The 25,218-nt window shown below is 31.7% G+C and overlaps 1 protein-coding gene across 4 annotated transcripts in view; it reads right to left on the bottom strand.

The window, feature by feature from the left end:
- LOC135125324 (coronin-2B-like) overlaps positions 1 to 25,218 on the bottom strand; it is a 27,632-nt gene extending 2,414 nt beyond the window's left edge. The window contains exons 1-7 of one of the 4 annotated variants that reach the window (XM_064050816.1): positions 25,009 to 25,099; positions 23,432 to 23,531; positions 14,448 to 14,645; positions 14,281 to 14,397; positions 4,099 to 4,413; positions 3,735 to 4,046; positions 3,164 to 3,688 (exon numbers count right to left, since the gene is read on the bottom strand). In XM_064050816.1, coding sequence (XP_063906886.1) covers positions 3,164 to 3,688; positions 3,735 to 4,046; positions 4,099 to 4,413; positions 14,281 to 14,397; positions 14,448 to 14,645; positions 23,432 to 23,452 — 1,488 coding nt within the window. In that variant the 5' untranslated portion in view covers positions 23,453 to 23,531; positions 25,009 to 25,099. Of the gene's footprint in view, positions 1 to 3,163; positions 3,689 to 3,734; positions 4,047 to 4,098; positions 4,414 to 14,280; positions 14,398 to 14,447; positions 14,646 to 14,807; positions 14,934 to 23,431; positions 23,774 to 25,008 lie in introns of those variants that run through there. The other 3 variants (XM_064050813.1, XM_064050814.1, XM_064050817.1) reach the window with 3 other exon arrangements.

The following is a 25,218-nucleotide window of genomic DNA, read 5'->3' as shown; positions in this document are numbered from 1 at the left end:
TCAAAAAATTGAAAATCGAAAAGTCAAAAATCGAGAAATCGAAAAGCCGGGAAATTGAGAAAATGAAAAGTCGAAAAATTGAAAAATCGAAAAGTTGGTAAATTGAGAAATCGAGAAATTGAAAAAAATCGAGAAATCGAATTGACGGTAAATTGAGACATCGAAAAAAATAAAAAAAAAAACTCAGAAATTGAGAAATTAAAAACCGAAGTTGGGAAATTTAAAAATTGAAGAGTCAAAAATCGGGAAATCCAAGTCAAAAATTGAGAATTTGAAAATTGAAAAGTTGGAAAATTGATAAACCGAGAAACTGAAGAAAATCGAAAAATTCTGAAACTGTGAAATCGAAAAGTGGGAAATCGAGAAATCGAAAAAGATCAAAACACCCAGAAATTGAGAAATTGAAAAATTGAAGTCGGGAAATTTAAAAATAGAAAAATCGAAAAATCGAGAAATCCAAGTTAAAAAATTGAGAATTCAAAAAATTGAAAATCGAAAAGTTAGAAAATTGAAAAATCGAAAAGCCGGGAAATTGAGAACTCGAAAAAAATCGAAAAACTCAGAAATGGGAAAATCGAAGAATCAAAGCCGGGAAATTGAGAAATTGAAAAGTCAAAAACCAGAAATCAAAAAGTCGAGAAATTGAAAAGCCGGAAAATTGAGAAATCGAAAAAAATCAAAAAAGCTCAGAAATTGAGAAATTAAAAGTCGATGTTGGGAAATTTAAAAATTGAAGAGTCGAAAAATCGGAAAATCCAAGTCAAAAATTGAGAATTCGAAAATTGAAAAGTTGGAAAATTGATAAACCGAGAAACTGAAGAAAATCGAAAAATTCTGAAACTGTGAAATCGAAAAATGGGAAATCGAGAAATCGAAAAAGATCAAAACACTCAGAAATTGAGAAACTGAAAAATCGAAGTCGGGAAATTTGGAAATTAAACCTCGAAAAATCAAGAAATCCAAACCAACAAAGTGAAAATCGAAATTTTCGAAAAATTGAAAAGTTGGAATTGAAGAAAATGGAAAAATTCTGAAACTGGAAAATCGAAAAGTCGAAAATCGAGAAATCGAAAAGCCTGAAAATTGAGAAGCCGAAAAGTGCGAAACCGAGCAATCGAAAAAGATCAAAAAACTCAGAAATTGAGAAATTGAAAAATCGAAGTCGGGAAATTTAAAAATAGAAAAATCGAGAAATCCAAGTTAAAAAATTGAGAATTCAAAAAATCGAAAAACTCAGAAATCGGAAAGTCGAAGAACCGAAATCGGAAAATTGAGAAACTGAAAAGTCAAAAAACGGGAAATCAAAAAGTCGAAAACTCGAGAAATCGAAAAAGATCAAAAATCTCACAAATCGGGAAATTGAAAAATCGGCAAGTCGAAAAATGGAGAAACTACAAAATCGAAATACCGAAAAATTCAGAAATCGAGAAATCAGAAAGCCGAAAAATTGAGAAACCATGAATTCGAAAAATTCCCTAATCGGCAAATTGAAATGTTGAAAAATCGAGAAATCGAAAAGCCGGAAAATTGAGAATTCGAAAAAAATCAAAAGTGAAGAAATCGGAAAAGTGAAGGATCGAATTGGGAAATTGAAAAGTCAAAAAACGGGAAATCGAAGTCGGAAAATTAGAAAACCGACAAATTGAAAAAAATCGAAAAATCCTGAAACTGGGAAATCGAGAAATCGAAAAAGATGACAAAACTGAAAAATCGGAAAGTCGACAAATGGAGAAACTGCAAAATCAAAATGCCGAAAAATTCAGAAATCGAGAAATCAAAAGGTCAAAGACGAGAAATCAAAAAGTCGAAATATCGAAAAACTCAGAAATCGGAAAAGTCAAAAAACGGGAAATCAAAAAGTTGGAAATTTGAAGAAACCGACAAATCAAAATGCCGGAAAATCGATAAATTGAAAACTCAAAAAACGAGAAATCAAAATTTCGAAAATTTGAAATGTCGGAATTTTGAGAAACGGAGAAATGGAAAAAAATCGAAAAAATCAGAATCTGGGAAATCGAAAAGCCGCAAAATTGAGAAACCATAAAATCGAAAAATTCCGTAATCGGCAAATTGAAAAGTTGAAAAATCGAGGAATGGAACAGTCGAAAAATTGAGAATTCAAAAAAAATCGAAAAACTCAGAAATCGGAAAATCGAAGAATCGAAGTCAAAATACTCAGAATTCGAAAAATTGAAAATCGAAGTCGGAAAATTGACAAACCGAGAAATCGAAAAAGATCAAAAAACTCGAGAAATTGAAAAATCGTAATCGGGAAATTTCGAATTTGAAAAGTCGAAATATCGACAAATCTAACTCAAAAAATTGAAAATCGAAAAATTCTGAAATGGGAAATCGAAAAGTCAAAAATAGAGACATCGAAAATCCGGAACATGGAGAAATCGAAAAATAAGAAACCGAGAAAAAAATCGAAAAAGATCAAAAAACTCAAGACATTGAGAAATTGAAAATTCGAAAAATCGAAAAGTCGGAAAATTAAGAAATTGGAAAAGCGTAGTCGGGAATTTTAGAAATCAAAGTCAAAAAATTTAAAATTCGAACATCCAAATATCGAAAAAATCAGAAATCGGGAAAACAAACAGTCGGAAAATTGAGAAACTGAAAAATCGAAAAATTAAGAAATCGAAATGTCGAAAAATTCATTGAAAAGTTAAAAAACGAGAAATCAAAAAATCGTAAAAAAGTAAAAAAAAAATGAGAAAGCGAAAAATCGAAAAACTCTGAAATCGGGAAAATCGAGAGATGGAAAAATCGAGAAACAGAGAAATCGAAGTCTGGAAACCACGAAATAAAAAAAAAATCGAAAAATTGAGAAACCGAAAATAGAGAATTGTAAAAAATTCAAATGTTGAAAAAATTAGAAATCAAAAGATCGAAAAATAGGAAGGTCGACAAATTAAGAAGCCGAAAAAATCTAAATCGAAAAGTCGGAAAATTGTGTCCTGATTTTTTTTTTTTTTTTCAATTACATTATAAATAGAAAATCTGGCCAACATCCCGAATCCATTTTTAATTATAAATTTTTAAACAAGAAAAATTGAAAAATTTGAGTGTTTTGAGCAATTTTGAAGTAATTAAGAAAAATGGGAGACGAAAAAAATTTTTTTTTTTAAATACAATATCATTTAAATTCTGAAATACTTACGTCATGCTCCGTGCTGATATTATCCCCAATACTATTAATCTCCTTCATCAGCGGAATATCACTATTCACCACCTCCACATGTCCGAACCTCTGCTGCAGCTGCTGAAACTTCGTTGTCTGATTAGTCGTCGTCTTCTTATTCTTCTCTTCGATCAAATCCTTGGGCCTATAATCCGGAATCGTCTCCGTCGACAAAAACGCGAACTTCATCTTATTATTCTGTGAAGCCACAGCAGGTGCACTCGGTTTATAAACCCTAGGCTTGTACGTCGTCACACTAACCCCCGTCTTCATCGACATCAACACCGGATTGGCATTCAGTCCCTTGATCCACTCCTGCGCCGACAGGGCCGGCTTCGGTGCCGCCGTATCCGGGTACAAATCCTCATGAAACTGGTCGCTCTTCCTCGGCACGATCATCCCGATCGGCTCACACAGCCCCTTGATCGCGTGCAACTTATAGAAGCGGAAAATCTCGCAGGTGTGGATGTTGAGACCACGCTTTGGCATGAAACCCAGCCCGCGCTGAAACGACAGTCAGTGGTGCGCGCATTAGCAAAGTCGCACTCACCTGGGGGTTCCCCGAGAGGAACTGACTCAGGAAATGGATATACGGGGGCTCGGCGGTGATCTCGTAGTACCTGATGTTCCCGTCGCCCTTGCCCGCGAGGAACACAATATTGGTGTCGCTGTCGTAGAACGGGAAGACCACCCCCGAAGAACTGTCAATCGTGTCGGTGCTGAGGGGCTTGCTTAGGTCGTTCTGGTCCCAGATGGAGTACTGGCGGTCGGAGTGGCGCGAAAACCCCGTGGTAAGGAGGCGACCGCTAGCCCCCAAGAAGGTGGCCTTACTGGCTTTGGAGCCCGAGTGACAAACCCCCTCCTGGAATCAATCGTCTCAAAACGAATTTTTCTAAGTTTTTTAGGTTAATTACACTTTTGACAATGCCACTCCTGGGTTCGATTACTCGCAGTTTCTTGTCTTTGCACGTCGTCGCCAAGAGACTCCCGTCACGGTTCAAGGACATCGAGTAGATCACGTCCGGGTGGCAGTCGATCACGTTGGCGGTTTCACCCTTTTCGATGTCCCAGATGATCACCAGGTGGTCGAACCCGGCGCTGAAGAGTATATTTTCGGCGCTCGGGTGCCACTCGATGTATGCCACTCGTCTCTTGTGTCCTTGCAGCTCCACCAGCCAGTCCGTCAAGTGCATCGACAACCCCCCGTCCGGAATGTGCCACAACTTGATCTACAACCCGAGCTCGTTTTTGTGTCGTGACGTCAGCAAGCTTTCGCTGCTACCATTGTTTAAGTATATTATAGTTGGGCAACGTATACGGACAATCACTTTCCCATGTAGAAAAGAATGAATATATATTTTACATCTCACTCGCTTCACTATGAAGTGGCGGTACCTTACGAAAGGGGGTAAAAATAGTCCGTAAGCACGTGATGTCGATAAGGTAGTAAACGTACGTGTTGAAAACTTTACTGTAATATATGTATATGTAGTGCATACCTGTTTCAAGGTTAAGGTAACAAAAATTTAATATTATCGCGGTATACCTATTATCCATGAACTGCATGGTTAACAAATATGCGTCCCTTCGTCGACTTTAAAGGTACGAAATTAAACGACCACTACTTTAATTAATAAATAACAAGTCATCTAATTTGCCTCCAGAATAACTATGGGTTATCATCAAACTATGAACACCAAATTAATTCAATATGAACATCTTCTTACGTATTTTTTTTATTAACAGTAGTCAAATCATTAAATACATATTATCTTTGAAACTAAAATGCATTTTATCCTAAGATTGTATCACAAAATATTCATCACCATTTAAATACATACGATTTAGACATCAAGAAATAAATTTAAAATTGCAAAAATTATATCTAGCAGACTTAAAACAGCCTTAAATGTGTCTTGTATGTAAGTACTTATCAGTATGTAGGCATTTTAACGCACAGCAATAATCGTTCTTGATGAGTAATGACTGATGACTACTGTGACACAGTAAATCCTCGAAATCGAAAATTTAAAACACTGAAAAATTCAAATATGGGAAAATTGTAAAATCGAGAAATCGAAACATAAAAAAATCAAAAAAAAAATTGGAAAATCTAAAATTAAAAAATCGAGAAATTGAACAATCGGTTAATTCAAAAATCGAAACATCGAAAAATTGGAAAATCGAAAAATAAAAAAAAATTGGACAATCGAAAATTTAAAAATTCCGAAAATAGAAAAATTGAAATATAGAGAACTGAAAACTCAAAAAATCAAAAAAAAATTAATAATTTCAAAAATTGAAAAGTTAAAATTGAGAAATCGAAAAACTGAAAAATCACAAAATTGAACGAAATATCAAAAAATTAGGAAATTAAAAAATTGAGAAACAAAAAAGTCAAAAAAAAGAGTCTAAAAATCGCAAACTTAAAAAATCGAAAAATTGAAAAATTAAAAACCTGAATAATCGAAAAATTGAAGAACTGAAGAACTGAAAAATCGAAACTTTAGGAAGTGGAGAAATGGGAATATAAAAAAATAGATTAATTGAGAAATCCGAAAACTAAAAATTCAGAAACGTCAAAATTTGAAAAATAAAAAAATATTGAAGAACTGAAAAATCGAAAAATCTAAAATTTAAAACATTGAAAAGTTAAAATATCCTAAAACTGAAAAATGGAGAAATCCAAACATCAAAAAATAAAAAAAAATAAAAATCTAAAATTTAATAATCGAAAAACTGAAAAATCAACGAATCGAGAAGTCGAGAATTTAAAAAATTGGACAATTGAAAAATCGGATAAATCAAAAATCGAAACATCGAAAAATCGAGAAACCGAAAAGCAAAAAATCTAAAAACCAACAAATCGAAAAATCGAAACATTGTAAAATTCAAAAATAAGACATCGAGAAATCGAAAAATCAAAAGACAAAAAAAAATCGAGGAGTCGAAAAATCGAGAAGTCGAAAAATCAAAAAATTGAGAAACCGAAGTAGGCCAAAATCGAAAATTCGAAAACTTAAATATGGAAAAATTGATAAAGCGAGAAATTGAATAATCAAAACATCGAAACATCCGAATCTCAATGAATTGAGATCTCAAAAAATTTAAAAATATGGAAATTTAAAAAATTAAAATATAGAACTGGAAACTCGAGAAACCGAAAAATCTAGAAATTTAAAAATTAAAATATGAAAAAGTTGAAAAATTGAGAAATTGAAATAAAAAACAAAAAACTGAAAATCCAAAAATAAAAAATAGAAAAATCTAGAAGTCGAAAAATGAAAGAATCGAAGTATTGAAAAATATCAAAACTGAAAGAAATATCCAAAAATTGAGAAATCGACAAACCAATAAAGCGAAGTCGAAAAATCGAAGAATTGAAAAACTGAAAAATCGAAACTTTGAGAAGTGGAAAAATCAAAAATAGATTAATTGAGAAATCAGAAAACTGAAAATTTAACGCAAAAATTTGAAAAATTCAAAAATTTAAATACTGAAGAACTGAAAAGTCAAAAAATCGAGAAATCGAAAAAACTAAAATTTAAAACAATGAATAATTAAAATATCGCAAAATTGAAGAATCGAGAGATCCAATTCAATTTGAAAAATTAAAAAATCGGGGCATTGAAAAATTGGAAAATCCAGAAATTGAAAAGCTCAAAAGAAAAAAATCGAAAAACCGAGAAATCCAAAAATCGAAACATCGAAAAATTCAAAAATTGAGACTTCCAGAAATCTAAAAATCGGAGGACCGAGAAATTGAGGAGTCGGAAGCCGAAAAGGAAAGTTAAAAATTGAAAAATTGAGAAATTGAACAATCAAAACAACGAAACATCTGAATTCGATAAATTGAGAAATTAAAAAATTGAATAATCGAAAAATTTTAAAAAAGAAAAACTGGAAAATCGAAAATTAAAATTCAAAAAATCGAAAAATTGAAAAATTGAAATATAGAAGAACTGAAAACTCGAGATATCGAAAAACCTAGAATTTTAAAAAATGAAATATTAAAACATCGAAAAGTTTAAAAATTGAGAAATCGAAGCATTAAACAGTCCCAGAATTGAAAAATCTAAAGTTTACAATAAATTGAAAATCCAAAAAGTAAAAAACCGAGAAATCAAAAAAAATCCATCAATTCAAAAATCGAAACATCGAAAAATTGGAAAAACGAAAAATAAAAAAAAATTGGACAATCGAAAATTTAAAAATTCCGAAAATTGAAAAATTGAAATATAGAGAACTGAAAACTCAAAAAATCGAAAAAAATTAATAATTTCAACAATTGAAAAGTTAAAATTGAGAAATCGAAAAACTGAAAAATCACAAAATTGAACGAAATATCAAAAAAATAAGAAATTAAAAAATTGAGAAACAAAAAAGTCAAAAAAAAAAAAGAGTCTAAAAATCGCAAACTTAAAAAATCGAAAAATTGAAAAATTAAAAACCTGAATAATCGAAAAATTGAAGAACTGAAGAACTGAAAAATCGAAACTTTAGGAAGTGGAGAAATGGGAATATAAAAAAAATAGATTAATTGAGAAATCCGAAAACTAAAAATTCAGAAACGTCAAAATTTGAAAAATAAAAAATAATGAAGAACTAAAAAATCGAAAAATCTAAAATTTAAAAAATTGAAAAGTTAAAATATCCTAAAACTGAAAAATGGAGAAATCCAAACATCAAAAAATCAAAAATAAAAATCTAAAATTTAATAATCGAAAAACTGAAAAATCAACGAATCGAGAAGTCGAGAATTTAAAAAATTGGACAATTGAAAAATCGGATAAATCAAAAATCGAAACATCGAAAAATCGAGAAACCGAAAAGCAAAAAATCGAAAAATCGAAACATTGTAAAATTCAAAAATTGAGACATCGAGAAATCGAAAAATCAAAAGACAAAAAAATCGAGGAGTCGAAAAATCAAAAAATTGAGAAACCGAAATAGGCCAAAATCGAAAAATCGAAAACTTAAATATGGAAAAATTGATAAAGCGAGAGATTGAATAATCAAAACATCGAAACATCCGAATCTCAATAAATTGAGATCTCAAAAAAATTAAAAATTCGGAAATTTAAAAAATTAAAATATAGAACTGGAAACTCGAGAAACCGAAAAATCTAGAAATTTAAAAATTAAAATATGGAAAAGTTGAAAAATTGAGAAATTGAAATAAAAAACAAAAAACTGAAAATCCAAAAATTAAAAATAGAAAAATCTAGAAGTCGAAAAATGAAAGAATCGAAGTATTGAAAATTATCAAAACTGAAAGAAATATCCAAAAATTGAGAAATCGACAAACCAATAAAGCGAAGTCGAAAAATCGAAGAATTGAAGAACTGAAAAATCGAAACTTTGAGAAGTGGGAAAAATAAAAATTCGAAAATCTAAAATTTAAAAATCGAAAAACGGAAATATCAACAAATCAAGAAAACGAAACTCGAAAATTTAAAAAACTGGAAAATTGAAAAATCGGATAATTCAAAAATCGAAACATGGAAAAATCGGAAAGCCAAAAAGTAAAAAATGGAAAAACCGACAAATCAAAAAATCGAGAAATCAAGGAGCGAAAGTCGAGAAGTCGAAACATCGAAAAACCAAGAAACTGAAATAGGCCAAAATCGAAAAGTTAAAAATGGAAAAATTGATAAGTCGAGATCTCAAAAAATTGAAAATTCGAAAATTTAAAAATTCGGACAATTGAAAAATTAAAACACAGAAGAACTGAAAACTCGAGAAATTGAAAAATATAGAATTTTAAAAATTAAATATCGAAAAGTTGAAAATTTGAGAAATCGAAATATAAAACAGTCGAATAATTGAAAAATCCAAAGTTTAAAAAACTGAAAATCCAAAAAATAAAAAATCTAAAAATCGAAAAGTCAGAGAATCAAAATATTGGAAAATCCCACACCTGAGAGAAATATCCAAAAATTGAGAAATTGAAAAGCTGGAAAATTTAGAAATCGAAAAATCAAAAAAGCAAAGTGGAAAAATCAAAGAATTGAAGAACTAAAAAGTCTAAACTTCGAGAAGTCGAGAAATGAGAAAATCAAAAATAGATTTATTGAGAAATCGGAAAACTGAAAATTTAGCAACGTCAAAATTTGAAAAATTGAAAAATAAAAATACCGAAGAACTAGAATCGAAAAATCTAAAATTTAAAACATCAAAAACTCAAAAAATAAAATTTCGAAAATCTAAAATTTAAAAATCGAAAAACTAAAAAATCGCGAAATCGGGAAATCCAAACTCCAGAATTTAAAGAATTGAAAAATTAAAAAATCGCGTAACTGAAAAATCGAAACATCGAAAAATTTAAAAACTGAGATGATGATGGAGAGAAATCGAAAAATCAGAGGATCGAGCAATCGAGGAGTGGAAAGTCTAGAAGAAAAGTTAATAATTGAAAAATTAATAAATCGAGAAATTGAACAATCAAAATGTCGAAACATCTAAATTCGATAAATCGAGAAATCAGAAAATTGAAAAATCGGAAAATTTTAAAAAAGAAAGATTGGAAAAATAAAAAATTTAAAAAATTTGGAAAACTGAAAAATTGAAATATGTATAGAAGAACTGAAAATCGCGAAATCGAAATTTTAAAAATTGAAAACTTGAAAAATTGAAAAATTGAAAATCCAAAAAGTAAAAAGTCGAAAAATCGAAAAATCCGGAACTCGAAAAGTCGAAATACTAAAAAAATCCCAAAACTGAAATATCGAAAAATGTATCACACAAAATATCCAAAAATTGGGAAATTAATAAATTGAAAAATTGGAAAAGCCAAAAAAGGAAAGTCGAAAAATCGCAAACTTAAAAAATCGAAAAAATGAAGAATCAAAAACACTGAAAAATCGAAACTTGGGAAAATCGAGAAATGGGAAAATCAAAAAATAGATTAATTGGGAAAGCGGAAAACTGAAAATTCGGAAACGTCAAAATTTGAAAAATTAAAGTACATTCTGAAGACCTGAAAAATCTAAAATTTAAAACACTGAAAAATTAAAATATCGTAAAATTGAAAAATGGGGAAATCCAAACATCAAAAAATCAAAAAAATAAAATTTCGAAAATCCAAAATTTAAAAATCGAAAAACTGAAAGATCAACAAATCGAGAAATCGAAACTCGAAAGTGAAAAAAATTGAAAAATTGAAAAATCGGATAATTCAAAAATCGAAAAATCGAATCATCGAAAAATTCAAAAACTGAAACATCAAAAAATCGAGAAATCGAGGAGTCGAAAAGTCGAGAAGTTAAAACATCGAAAAAAAAAACAAGAAACCGAAATAGGCCAAGATCGAAAAATTCAAAAGTTACAAATCGAAAAATTGATAAATCGAGATCTCAAAAAATGGAAAAATCGAAAATTTAAAAATTCGGACAATTGAAAAATTAAAATATCGGAAAATTGAAAAATTGAGAAATCGAAATATGAAACAGTCGAAAAATTGAAAAATCTAAAGTTTAAAAAACGAAAAAACTGAAAATCCAAAAAATAAAAAATTGAAAAATCCGGAAGTCGAAAAATCGAAAAGTCAGAGAATGAAAATATCGGAAAATCCCATAACTAAAAGAAACATCAAAAAATTGAGATATTAAAAAACTGGAAAATTGAAAAATCGAAAAATCAAAGAATTGAAAAACTGAAAGTCGAAAAATCGAAAAGTCGGAGAATCAAAATATTGGAAAATCCCAAAACTGAAAGAAATATTCAAAAATTGGGAACTTAAAAAACTGAAAAATTGAGAAAAAAAAAAAAGATTAATTGAGAAATCAGAAAACTGAAAATTTAACGCAAAAATTTGAAAAATTGAAAAATTTAAATACTGAAGAACTGAAAAGTCAAAAAATCAAGAAATCGGAAAAACTAAAATTTAAAACAAGGAATAATTAAAATATCGCAAAATTGAAGAATCGAGAAATCCAATTCAATTTGAAAAATTGAAAAATCAGGGCGTTGAAAAATTGGAAAATCCAGAAATTGAAAAGCTCAAAAGAAAAAAATCGAAAAACCGAGAAATCCAAAAATCGAAACATCGAAAAATTCAAAAACTCAGACTTCGAGAAATCTAAAAATCGGAGGATCGAGAAATTGAGGAGTCGGAAGCCGAAAAGGAAAGTTAAAAATTGAAAAATTGAGAAATTGAACAATCAAAACAACGAAACACCTGAATTCGATAAATTGAGAAATTAAAAAATTGAATAATCGAAAAATTTTAAAAAAGAAAAACTGGAAAATCGAAAATTAAAATTCAAAAAATCGAAAAATTGAAATATAGAAGAACTAAAAACTCGAGATATCGAAAAACCTAGAATTTTAAAAAATGAAATATTAAAACATCGAAAAGTTTAAAAATTGAGAAATCGAAGCATTAAACAGTCCCAGAATTGAAAAATCTAAAGTTTACAATAAATTGAAAATCCAAAAAGGAAAAAAGCGAGAAATCAAAAAAAATCCATCAATTCAAAAATCGAAAAGTCGAAAAATTGAAATATTGAAAAATCTCAACTGAAAGAAATATTCAAAAAATTGAGAAATTAAAAAATTGGAAAATTGGGAAATCGAAAATCTAAAAAAGCAAAATTGAAAAATCGTAATCTTAAAAAATCGAAAAATTGAGGAATTGAAGATGTGAAAAATCGAAACTTTAGGAAATCCAGAAATGGACAAATAAAAAAAATACTTTAGAAATCGGCAAACTGAAAATTTAGAAACGTGAAAATTTGAAAAATTGAAAAATCGAAATATTTAAAAACCGTAAAATTGAAGAGGACAAAAATTGAGAAATCGTATCATTGAAACATCGTAAGATTGAGAAATCGAAAAATAAAAAAATCGAGAAATAGAAAATTTAAGGAATGGAGGAATCGGAAAAGCCCAAAATTGAAATATTGAAAAATTGAGACATTTAAAGTTGAAAAATCGAGAAATCGACAAGCCGAAAAATCCCAATAGCGTATTTAGGTATAAATCACAAGATCAGGACTATTCTACTTTTTAAAATTTAAATACATAACATTATAAATTGGAAAATGTTGATTTTTTTTTTCCAAAAATCTTGACGTCTAAGGTGAAAACTCGACACGGATGCATAAACCGTAAACGGGGCGAAACTACAATTTTACTATTGTAAAATTTGGAGATTGCGTCATTTCATTGTTCGTGACATATTTTAGAAAGTGTAATTTGATAATACAATTTGAAATGTAAATTTTGTCATTCGGGAACATTATGTATTAAATCGTTAAGATGTTCAAGAACTTTATTCACTTATTCGTTGTAAAGTCCAATGGTCAAAATGGGTTAGTTCTTCGTAGTGGATGTGTATCACATCAACTCTAACGAATATCGGTTTATAGATAAATCGCTTACAGCCGATATTGGCCTGAGTGTGCTTTGGTCTGTAGATCAAACAAGTTCTCAGGCGACGAAAAATTGCATGTGGAGGGAGACTTCGGATTACAAATCGTGCCAAGAAAGACATATTTGGGAGAGATGGATTTTCAGGTGCTTGACTAGCGGTAATTTTAAATTGTTTGCTGTCGTTCGCGAAGTGAAGAACACAATTTTATTAAAATGATAATTATAAAATTATCATAATCACTATTGGTGTTAATTAACACAAAAATGGCGCGCAAGTTATCAGTTGATTTCGTTAATAAATTCATAGAAACCTATATGGGATTTTTTCATGCCTTAGAAAATTAAAAATTAAAAAATACAATAACAAAAATTTTAAAATGTGGTTTACGAAAAATTAGTTGACCTGTGCAAAGAAGAAAATTTTGGAAACGCTGACAAATATGACATCTTAAAAAAAATAACACTTGAAGAAGTGCCTTCGGCGTAGTATTTTTGATGCTGGCATGAACAAAATACTCTGTGTGCAAAAAGTGCAGATCTAGCCGAAAATCCGAAAACCAAATCGCTCTGTGTAGGGCCAGCATAACGGAAGTAATAAATCATCCCATCGGTTGAAGAACGTTGGGTCGGTGCACTGATGTCGGTGTTATATCCCGAGAGGGGCCCAATACACCCAATAAAATGGAACAGACAAAATAAAGCTGATTATTTTTATACAAAAATTCTGAAGTTTATAAACTACACATTTTATTTATTTATTTATTTATTTATTTATTTTATCTTGTTTTGGAACTATGATAAACATTTCAAACAATGTCTGTAACTTATTTTAATGTAAATTATATTCATGTGGTTAACAAAATCAGATGTAATATTAGTGTGATTTTGACCTTATTCTAGATTTTATTACAGCAGAACGGCGTATACTTTTTAAATTTTAGAAGTTACGGAAACTAGTTCAAGAAACAATTAGTTATCTCGTATTTTTGGAACAAAATCTACCAAAATGTCCGATAACAGCAATTGTTTTTCATAGAAACAAACAGTCTTCAAAGCAGCCTTTAACAACTCGATATTACAAACATGCCTCTTAAGTTCTTTATGCGTTTTTTTCTCTCTTGTAATTATTTGTAATGTTAACGCCGAAAGTTTATGTCATTCTGTTATTTACTTTGAACATATATTTTCATTTTGTGTTAATATTTTTGTAACACCACGAATCTAAATTTTACTTAAAAATCTTGTTTTACTTTAATCTTGTAAAACTAAACAATTATACCAGTTTAAAAACCCTTGGAAAGTTTCTGTCAGTCTTCAGATATAGTCAAATAAAAATAGGCGTCAAATTCATTTAAATTCAATTCTTTCTTATCACGTTACAACGCGTTGCTTCATATTTTTTATGTCAAGTATATTTTCATATTTTGTACATATATGTTTATACACATTACTGTTTACGGAACAATGTTAATTATGGATTTATGGATAACTCCTCGTATAAGAGCAGAGTGAAGGGTGTTTGCCTTTGCTAATGTTTGATGGCGCCATCTGATTTAGAGTAAAATAAACCTAATACCAGCTCACTGTAGTGAAAATGCGCGCTGACGAAAAATTTGTCCCACGCCCCCTGGATTCCTTGTCCTAAAGCTCACTATTTAGGCGAAGTAAAATTTGTATTAGGTTGTCCAACTATAATATACTTAAACAATGCTGCTACTCACCGTGCAGTCGTCTGAGCACGACGCGATTATGTTATCATTGAAGGGGTTCCATTTGATGTCCAACACCGGTCCCGTGTGCCCCGTCACCCTACTGGCGTTAAAATCCAGTCTCCCGGTCTTAAGATTTTAAAATCATCATCAATCATTCCCGAATCAGACGGACTTACGCTTTCGATGGGTATGACTATGAACGCCCCACCGCCGGCCACCTCCGTCACCAAGGCGACGAACTTGGGGTTGACGGCGCAGAACTGGGAGTCGTGGGCGTTCTTGGTGATGTTGATGTTGTCGTAGCATTTTTCTCTTTTGGCGGGTTCTCCGTAGACGTGGCGGAATTTGGAGCTGCGCACACCGCGGAACCACACCTGGAGGAAATGCGAATGTGAAGAGGTCGTGGTTTGGGGGGTGGAGAGTGGATGGGTGGCCGCAAGCGGTGATCATTCTAATGGTTTAAGTCGTACCGCGGAAAAGTAAACAAATCGCATGCGTGTGAGTAGTGTTAATGTTGTAAATAAACAAGTAGATACCTTCGACATGGCGGTACTTTAGCAAAGTGGAACAATCAATCACATCTGTTCACTCCGGTTATTTGGAATTATGTCAATTTGGGAGGTTGCGGATATCTTATCAATTCCACAGATAAGTGGTGAATGTGTATGCGGTACTTAACACGAGATAAGCGCGCGCTGTTGACCCCTATGATGCTATGACTCAGTACTTTTATTACACTTGCTAATAATTATTAAATTTTACGTAATTACTGTTTATTGGACTAATGCAGCCACAATTTTAGTAATTTTAGTGGTGTTCGGAGTTGGTTATGCAATGCTGTGCTCGAGTGACAGGAAATCTGATAAATCTTGTTAGTTATTGGGTTATTACAAGCGATTGCGTACTTGAATCTATGAGAATATTCCCATTGGGATTCGGTTCTCAGGGTTCGATGTATAAATTTGTAAAAAATGAACACTTCCTCGTATGAGTAATATTTAATTAATGCGTTGAACTGGGTTGCAATACTTTCAAGCATAAAAATAATTAGGTGTGCGAATAATACAAGGAATGAAATTTCGAAATCGAAGTTGGTTTTTATTTTTAATTTTGGGGAATTTTGTCGAGAAATGTCAGACTTGAAGATGAAGGAAATTGGTAAAACGGTTTAGACATGAAAGTCACCTCCAGCATTAATATTGTGACTATCACTTTACCTGGTATAATCAGGTGCCCCAGACCCATCCAAGGTTACGATTAATATGTGTGATAGTTGTGCATTTTAAAGTAAAATTGACGTTTATCAAAAATGTCTTATGAAACGCGTATTTGTACTTTGTTTTGGGGAATTTTTAGTGGTTGGTACGACAAATGTCAAATTGTGACATTTGAAGTTTAATTATCAATGTGTGAAGTTGAAGAAAATCTGCCTCGAAACACGGGAAATGGATTTGGGTCCCCCAGTGTCTAAATCAGAACTTATCCGAGTTATTATATCTAGGTTATGAACGCTAAGTGGCATTTTATAAACCAATTCGTGGGCGTCACTTCCGAAAAAACTAAAGGTGATGTAATGCTGAAACTAGACTGGTTTTATATTTTTTCAAACTGCTATCTTTTTTCAATAATTGAGAAGAATTTGTCTTCTAAATCTGGTTTGAAATTTATCCAAAATGGACAAGAAAATGTTACGATTTATCTTGGAAAATAGTTTGACAGGTATGGATGCAAAACCCTTATTTTTCTACATGTGTTATTTGAAGAAAACTGTGTGTATTACATAAAAAAGCCAAAGATTAAGCCCCACCTATAGCAATTGTGATGAATTTTTCATTCGTTGTCAGATCGAGGGGCGGAGCGTAATTTCAAAATGCATCCAAAAAATGTACCATTTGAAACATGTTTTAGATTTCTTGTTGTGAAATCAACACTAGTTATATTTAAAAAAAGTAAAATATAAGCCCCACCCACCCGCCCTAATCTCAGTTGTGATGAACTCTTCATTCGTAGTCAGACCGAGGGGCGGAGCTTAATTGCAAAATCAATTATTTCTCTACAAAAATTTACCGTTTTAAACACGATACTTGTGTCATTAAAAAAAACTATATATGTTAGGGAAACAAAAGTGAGCCCCACCCACCCGCCCCAATCTCAATTGTGATGAATTTTTCATTCGTTGTCAGATCGAGGGGCGGAGCGTAATTTCAAAATGCATCCAAAAAATTTACCATTTGAAACATGTTTTAGATTTCTTGTTGTGAAATCAACACTAGCTGTATTAAAAAAAAAAAGTAAAATATAAGCACCACCCACCCGCCCTAATCTCAGTTGTGATGAACTCTTCATTCGTAGTCAGACCGAGGGGCGGAGCTTAATTGCAAAATCAATTATTTCTCTACAAAAATTTACCGTTTGAAACACGATACTTGTGTCATTAAAAAAAAAACTATATATGTTAGGGAAACAAAAGTGAGCCCCACCCACCCGCCCCAATCTCAATTGTGATGAATTTTTCATTCGTTGTCAGATCGAGGGGCGGAGCGTAATTTCAAAATGCATCTAAAAAATTTACCATTTGAAACATGTTTTAGATTTCTTGTTGTGAAATCAACACTAGTTGTATTAAAAAAAAAAAAGTAAAATATAAGCACCATCCACCCGTCCTAATCTCAGTTATGATGAACTCTTCATTCGTAGTCAGACCGAGGGGCGGAGCTTAATTGCAAAATCAGTTATTTCTCTACAAAAATTTACCGTTTAAAACACGATACTTGTGTTATTAAAAGAAAAACTATATATGTTAGGGAAACAAAAGTGAGCCCCACCCACCCGCCCCAATCTCAATTGTGATTAATTTTTCATTCGTTGTCAGATCGAGGGGCGGAGCGTAATTTCAAAATGCATCCAAAAAATTTACCATTTGAAACATGTTTTAGATTTCTTGTTGTGAAATCAACACTAGTTGTATTAAAGAAAAAAGTAAAATATAAGCCCCACCCACCCGCCCTAATCTCAGTTGTGATGAACTCTTCATTAGTAGTCAGACCGAGGGGCGGAGCTTAATTGCAAAATCAATTATTTCTCTACAAAAATTTATCGTTTGAAACACGATACTTGTGTCATTAAAAAAAAAACTATATATGTTAGGGAAACAAAAGTGAGCCCCACCCACCCGCCCCAATCTCAATTGTGATGAATTTTTCATTCGTTGTCAGACTGAGGGGCGGAGCGTAATCGCAAAATCCATATTTCCCTACAAAATATACTATTTTAAACAAGTCGGAAAATTGAGAAATCGAAGAGTCGAAAAGTCTAGAAATCAAATGATCGAAAAATTGAAAAATCGAAAGTCGAAAAATTGAAAAATGGAGAAACCGAAATTTTGACCAACCGAGAATCGAAAAAAAAACCACGAAATGTCGGATTATTGGAAAAAAAAAGTAAAAACCGAAAAACCTGAACACTGACAAATTGAAAAATCCAACAAGGAAACATTCAAAAACAGCAAAATCGAAAAATCGAGAAATCAAAAAAAAATCGAAACATCGAAAAATTTTGAAATAGAAAAGTCAAAAATTCAGAAAATTGAAAAATCCTAAAATCAAAGTTTAAAAAATTGAGTAAACAAAAGCAGAGAAATCGAAAATTCGAAAAATTTTGAAATCAACAAGTCGAAAAATTGAGACTTCAAAAAAATTGAAAAATCGAAAAATTGGAATATCCAAGTTGAAAAATTGAGAACACGAAAGATCGAGTTTTTCAAAAAACGGAAAATCAAAAAGTCGAGAAAACGAAAAGCCGGAAAATTGGGAAACGAGAAGTGGGAAACCCAGCAATCGAAAAAGATCAAAAAACCCAGAAATTGAGAAATTAAAAATAGAAGTTGGGAAATTTAGAAATTGAAGAGTCGAAAAATCGAGAAATCCAAGTCAAAATACTGAGAATTCGAAAAATTGAAAATCGAAAAGTCGGAAAATTGAGAAACCGAGAAATCGAAAAATATCAAAAAACTCAAGAAATTGAAAAATCGAAATCGGGAAATTTCGAAATTGAAAAGTCGAAAAATCGACAAATCCAACTCAAAAAATTGAAAATCGAAAAATTCTGAAAGATAGAAAAATTGAAAAATGGAGAAACCGAAAGATTGAGCAACCGAGAAATGTCGGATTATTATTGGAAAAAAAAAGTAAAAACCGATCGAGTTTTTTTTCTTAATATATACAGATTTTTTTCAACAACACAATACTTAAAAACATGTTTCAGATGGTAATTTTTCGTAGAAAAATAAGAATTTTGCAATTAAACTCCGCCCCTCGGTGTGACGACGAATAAAGAATTCGTCACAATTGAGATCGGGGCGGGTGGGCGGGCTTAAGATTTTCCTTCTTTTCTTCTTAATATACATACTCTTCAAACAAAAGACCGAAAACATATTTAAAACTGGTAAATTTTATTCTCCACACTTCTCCACAAATTTAAATTTATTTTTAAAGATCTTTTGAATTTCTTGTCGTGAATAGAAAACTACGTACATATATTAAGAAAAAAAAGGGCAAAATACAAACCCCGCCCACCGGCGGACACTGACGAATTTTTTTATTCGCCGTGAGACGAGGGGCGGAGCTTAATTGCAAAATATTTATTTCTCTCCTAGAAGCTACCATGTGAAACGTGTTTGTAACTATCATGTTACTGAATAAAAACTGTATATGCTAAACAAATAAAAAATAAGCCCCACCCACCCGCCCCAACCTCAATTGTAATGAATTGTTCATTCGTTGTCCGACCGAGAGGCAGAGCTTAATTGTAAAATCGATATTTCTCTACAAAAATTTACCATTGTAAACATGTTTTAACTTTCTTGTCGTAAAAGGACGTCTATGTATATTCAGAACAAAAGATAAAATATAAGTCCCGCCCACCCACCGCCATCTTAACTGCGATGAGCTTTGAGCCGAGGGGAGGAGCTTAATTTCAAAATTCATATTTCCTTACAAAAATTTATCATTTGAAACATGTTTTAAGTTTCTTGTTGTGAAATGACGCTACTTCTATTAAAAAAAAAGTAGAACATAAGCCCCACCCGCCCGCCCTAATCTCAGTTGTAATGAACTCTTCATTCGTCCTCAGACTGAGGGGCGGAGCTTAATTGTAAAATAGATTATTTCTCTACAAAAATTTACCGTTATAAACGGTAAAGTTTAAGTTTCGTGTTATTAAAAAAAAAACCTATATATGTTAGGGAAACAAAAGTACAAAAGTAAGCCCCACCCACCCGCCCCAGTCTCATTTGTGATGAATTTTTCATTCGTTGTCAGACTGAGGGGCGGAGCGTAATTGCAAAATCCATATTCATATACAAAAATATACTATTTTAAACAAGTCGAAAAATTGAAAAATCGAAAAGTCGGAAAATCGTAAAAAAGAAGAACAGAAAAATTAAAAAATCACAAAACCCAAAAATCACAAAATGTGAGAAAATTGAGAATATGAGTAACCGAGAAATCGAAAAATCTAGAAATCAAGAAGTGGAAAAATTGAGACATCAAAAAATTGAAAAATCGAAAAACCGAGGAACTGAAAAATCGAAAGTCGAAAAATCGAGAAATTTAAAAATCAAGAATCGAAAAATGGATTCTTCGAAAAACTGGAACAGAAATTGAAAAATCGAATAACTGAAAAATCGTAAAATTGAAAAATCGAGAAATCGAAGTTGAAAAATTGAGGAAACGAAATATCGAGAAATCGAAAAGTCGAAAAATCTAAAAATCAAGAAGTCGAAAAATTGAGAAATAGGAAAAGTGAGTAACCCAGGAATCGAAAAAATCGAAATGTCGAATTATTGAAAAAAATCTAAAAAATTGAAAAATAGCAAAATTGAAAAATCAAGACCTCGAAGTCAAAAATTTGAGAAAACGAGAAGTCGAAAAACCTAGATCTCAAGAAGTCGAAAAATTGAAAAATCGAAATATCGAAAAATTCAGAGATCGAGAACTGGAAGTCGTAGAAATTGAAGTCGAAAAACTGAAAAGCTGAAAAATCGAGAAAATGAGGCATGAAAGCCGAAAATTAGAAAACTGAGAAACTCAAAACACAGAAATGGAAAAGTCGAAAAGTTCAGAAATCGAAAATTCGGGAAATTGAAAAGTCAAAAAGTCGAAAAATGGAGAAACTGAAAAATCGAAATATCTAAAAATTCAAAAATCGAGAAATCGAAAAGTCAAAAAACCGGAAATCAAAAAGTGGTAAAATCAAAAAGTCAGAAAATTGAGAAACCGACAAATCGAAAACTTTTGTAATCGGGAGATCGAAAAGTCGAAAAATCGGGAAACTGAAATGGCGGAAAATCGAGAAATTGAAAAGCCGAAAAACGAAAAATCAAAAATTCGAAAAATTCGGAACCTGGGAAATCGAAAAGTTGAAAAATCGAGAAATCGAAAAGTGGAAAACCGAGAAATTGAAAAAAATGCAAAAACTCAGATATCGAGAAATTGAAAAACTGTGAAATCGAAAAATTCTGTAATCGCGAAATTGAAAAGTCGAAAAATTGAAAATCGAAAAGTTGTAAAATTTAGAAACCGAGAAATTGAAGCAAATCGAAAAATTCTGAAACCGGGAGATCGAAGTCACAAATCGAAAAATCGAAAAATATGAAAAAATCGAGATCTCAAAAAGTCAAAAAAGGAGAAATCAGAAAGTCGAAAAATCGAAGTCAGAAAACTGACAAAAAATGAAATCGAAAAATTCTGTAATCGGGAAACTGAAAAGTCGAGAAATTGAAAAGTCAAAAAACGAAAAGTCGAAAAATCTAAAAGTCGGAAAATTGAGAATTCGAAAAATTCAAAATCGAAAAGTTGGAAAATTGAGAATCCTAGAAATTGAAGAAAATCGAAAAATTCTGAAGCTAAAAAATCGAAAAGCCAAAAATCGAAGTCGAAAAATTCCGTAATCGGCAAATTGAAAAGTCGAAAAATCGAGAAACCGAAAAGCCGGAAAATTGAGAATTCGAAAAAATCAAAAAACTCAGAAATCGGAAAATCGAAGTCGGGAAATTGAGAAATTGAAAAGTCCAAAAATCGAAAAGTTGGTTAATTGAGCAACCGAAAAATTGAAGAAAGTCGAAAAATTCTGAAGCTGAGAAATCGAAAAGCCAAAAATCGAGAAATCGAAAAGGCGGAAAATTGAGGAATTGAAAAGTCGAAGTCGGGAAATTTAGAAATTGAAAAGTCGAAAAATCGAGAAATCCAAGTTAAAAAATTGAGAATTCGAAAAATTGAAAATCGAATTTCCGAAAAGTTAGAAAATTGACAAACCGTGAAACCGAAAAATTCCGTAACCTGGAAATTGAAACGTCGAAAAATCGAAAAGCCAGAAAATTGAGAATTCGAAAAAAATCAAAAAACCAGAAATCAAAAAGTCGGAAAATTGAGAAACCGACAGATCAAAAACTTCTATAATCGGGAGATTGAAAAGTGGAAAAATCGAGAAATCGAAACGCCGGAAAATCGATAAATTGGAAACTCACAAAACGAGAAGTCAAATTCGAAAATTTTAAATGTCGGAAAATTGAGAAACAGAGAAATTGAAGAAAATCGAAAAATTCTGAAACTGGGAAATCGAAAAGTCAAAAATCGAGAAATCAAAAATCGAAAACTAGAGAAATTGAAAAATGGAGAAACCGAAATACTGAGAAACCGAGGAATCGAAAAAAAACGAAATGTCGGATTATTGAAAAAAAAAACTAAAAACTGAAAAACCGAAAAATCCAAACACTGAAAAATTGAAAAATCCAACAAGGAAAAATTCAAAAATTCCAAAATTGAAAAATCGACAAATCAAAAAAATCGAAATATCGAAAAATTTAGAAATCAATTCAAAAAATTCAGAAATCAAAAGATTTTCCTTTTTTGCTTCTTAAAATACATACTTTTCAAAACCTGAGAAAAAACAGGTTTAAAATGGTAAATTGTATTCTCTCCAAAAATTACCATTTGAAACATGTTTTAAGTTTCGTGTTGTAAAATGAAGACTACTTCTATTAAGAAAAAAAAAAAGAAAAGTAAAACATAAGCTCCACCCACCCTAATCTCAGTTGTGATGAACTTTTCATTCGTCGCCAGACCGAGGGGCGGAGCTTAATGGTAAAATCGATTTTTCTCCACAAAAATACATATTTTAAGTTGTCGTGAAAAGAAGAGTACCTACATGAGGGAAAAAAGTCAAAATATAAGCCCCGCCCACCCGCCAACATCTCAATGGGAATGATTTTTTTATTCTTTTTCAGCTCGAGGGGCGGAGCTTGATTGCAAAAATCCATATTTCCCTACAAAAATTTACCATTTTAAACATGTTTTAAGTTTCGTGTTGTAAAATGAAGACTACTTCTATTAAAAAAAAGAAAAGTAAAAAAATCGATTTTTCTCTACAAACCTAAATCTGACTTGAAATGAAAAAAATTTACGATTTATCTCGGAAAGTTGGTAGATGGGTTGGTACCTCCTTGGGTATAATAATAAACTCTGGTACAGGCTTTGACAGATGTTGAAGTTACTAATAAGGCTGTTACTATAAAATTGTAAACTCATTTCGTGTATAGTGCGTTACATAACCACCAATTATTTCATTTATCGGAAGTTTTTTTTTCGAAAGAAATTATTATAAAACATGAATCGATAATAACGTGTTGATAACTACACCCGGACTAATGTAATATACAATTATTAATAATTACGGTTGCCCGAAAAACACAGCGTTTCAAAAACAAAACATTTTTTTTAGTTTAAAAATAATTTTAACTCATAGAAGATTGTTTTAAACACAATCATATCGATTAGATCATGAGTTTGGACAAAAAGCCATTTTTTCCTTGTTTTTGGCGCCGCAATCGTGACGTCAACGCCACAATTCATCCACTTGGTCTTATCATAGTTTCGAGATTCAACATTTCGAACCATTTTTTTTAAGTCGACCCACTTTGTCCATTTAATCACCGCAATAAAAACGCGATTAATCCCGATTAGATACCAATTAGAAGGGAATTTTCCCCGCAAATCACGATAATCGTCCACCACAATTAATTATTCACACAAATTTCTAGTGAGCAAGACAAAGCAGCAAATCTACATCAAAGCGATGACCATCTACACCTCTACGGACTTACCTGCGAGTTGGTCATCGTCATGTCCGAGCTAAAATATGCGTCGTGATTATCGGCCCGTCCGACATAGGCCGTTTCATGCAAGACACCACCACAATAAAGACTGGAAAACATGGAAGATAAAAACACGGAAGCAAAAAAAACTATAAATAAACAAAACTAAAACGGTGCACTGTCAGAAGCACATTCTTCGTAAACAATCAATCACACCGAAAGCTGTCTATCTACTAAACGAGTGCTCGAGTCGGTTTTCACAGAACAGGTGCTTTTCAACAAGTGAACTAATTAAACTTATTTTCTACGACTACTAGTCATAATTGGTAGCGCATCCCTTTCTCCATCAAATAAATTTACTTGCACTTACTTTCAAATAGAAAACTGTGTGCAGATAGATATAGCTGTGCGTCGTGTACTTACGTTTTTTTTTCTTACTTAAGTTAAGTTAACTGTGACGTCACAAGCATATTTTCGAACGGAATGTGTGAAGTGCGATAAAGAGCTGTACAATAATAATCGTTACGCAACAACAATTACATTTTAATTTCCATAAAACTAAAATTTTCGACTTACACAAACTTTTACGTAAAATGGAAAGTAAACTAGTCTTATTTTGAATTTAAAATGTGTAACAGTACATAACCGCCAGAACTGATGTGGTTACTTCAGCGTGAACTACCGCAATTAACAGAATTTTTACAACATTTTCGACATTGTTTGATATAACGTATAATTACGACAAATAAGCTCAACGTTTTCACTGTTTCAAAGCTTCGATTTTCAATTTGGCAACCCTACATTTGAAAAAACAACGCAAGGACGACGGTTTTAGATATCAATTTTTATCAGATCATGAGTATTTATAAATCACTTCACTAAGCCAATAATTACAAGTGCGGGATAAAATAATCGTCGATTTTAAGCCACATGTATGACGAGTTTATGAATTTATAACAACTCGTTCTGTATTAATGACGACCGCACGCAGACACACAGACTAACACGAACATTTATTGATCCTTTGACTATAATATTGTAATGCAAGTAAAAACTACTAAATACGATATCTTCAAGTGAAAGACAAAACCGCTTGTTTTGAAATTTGACCATCACATATGCACAATTGCGCAAATTAGAAACCCGGATCATTATAATTACCACACATTGTATGCATATTCACTAACTATAGTGTCATGGTTATTAAAACGGTTTACAAGTTTTTCAAAGCGGCCAAGCTTGCAAGATGCGTATCTGTGTATTAAATTTGGGTACTCATCACCCGTAATTGCGTTTAATAACAGTAGTTTCAAGTCAAACTCAATTAATACTTTATACTGTCCGATCTAAATGAAACGCGAATGACAAGTATTAAGCGATTTCTTTCACTTAATGAAGCGAGATTTATTAATCTATAATATCTCATTACATGCTTTCACTACATCCAACAAGATCAGACAGTTTTCTATTTGTAGTAATTTAAATTGATGATGCTTGATTCGACTCAAGTGTGTCTAGTTTGTGCTGGCACCCTTAAATATCCACGAGTGTGGTTACAACAACGCCCCGACAGCCCCCATACTCACCCTCTTCGCAGGCTTGCTACACGAGCGATTATCGACGAAATTAATTAATTTATCGCCGGTTGTGGGGAACAGACTGCTTCCTGTGTTCACAGACCCTTCGGTTTCACCGGTCATGCTAATCCCGCTCAATAAAACTACCAAATAATACTTTTTTGTGAAAAAACACAAATATACACAAAGTCACCACCTGTGATAACTGACGTTACGGTT

Source organism: Zophobas morio, unplaced genomic scaffold (assembly GCF_036711695.1).
Source record: "Zophobas morio isolate AGI-343-1 ecotype UQ-CSIRO unplaced genomic scaffold, CSIRO_AGI_Zmor_V1 ptg000008l, whole genome shotgun sequence".
NCBI classification, from domain to species: domain Eukaryota; kingdom Metazoa; phylum Arthropoda; class Insecta; order Coleoptera; family Tenebrionidae; genus Zophobas; species Zophobas morio.
The sequence above is the reverse complement of the archived record's forward strand: the minus strand, read 5'-3'. Positions and strand labels throughout refer to the sequence as shown.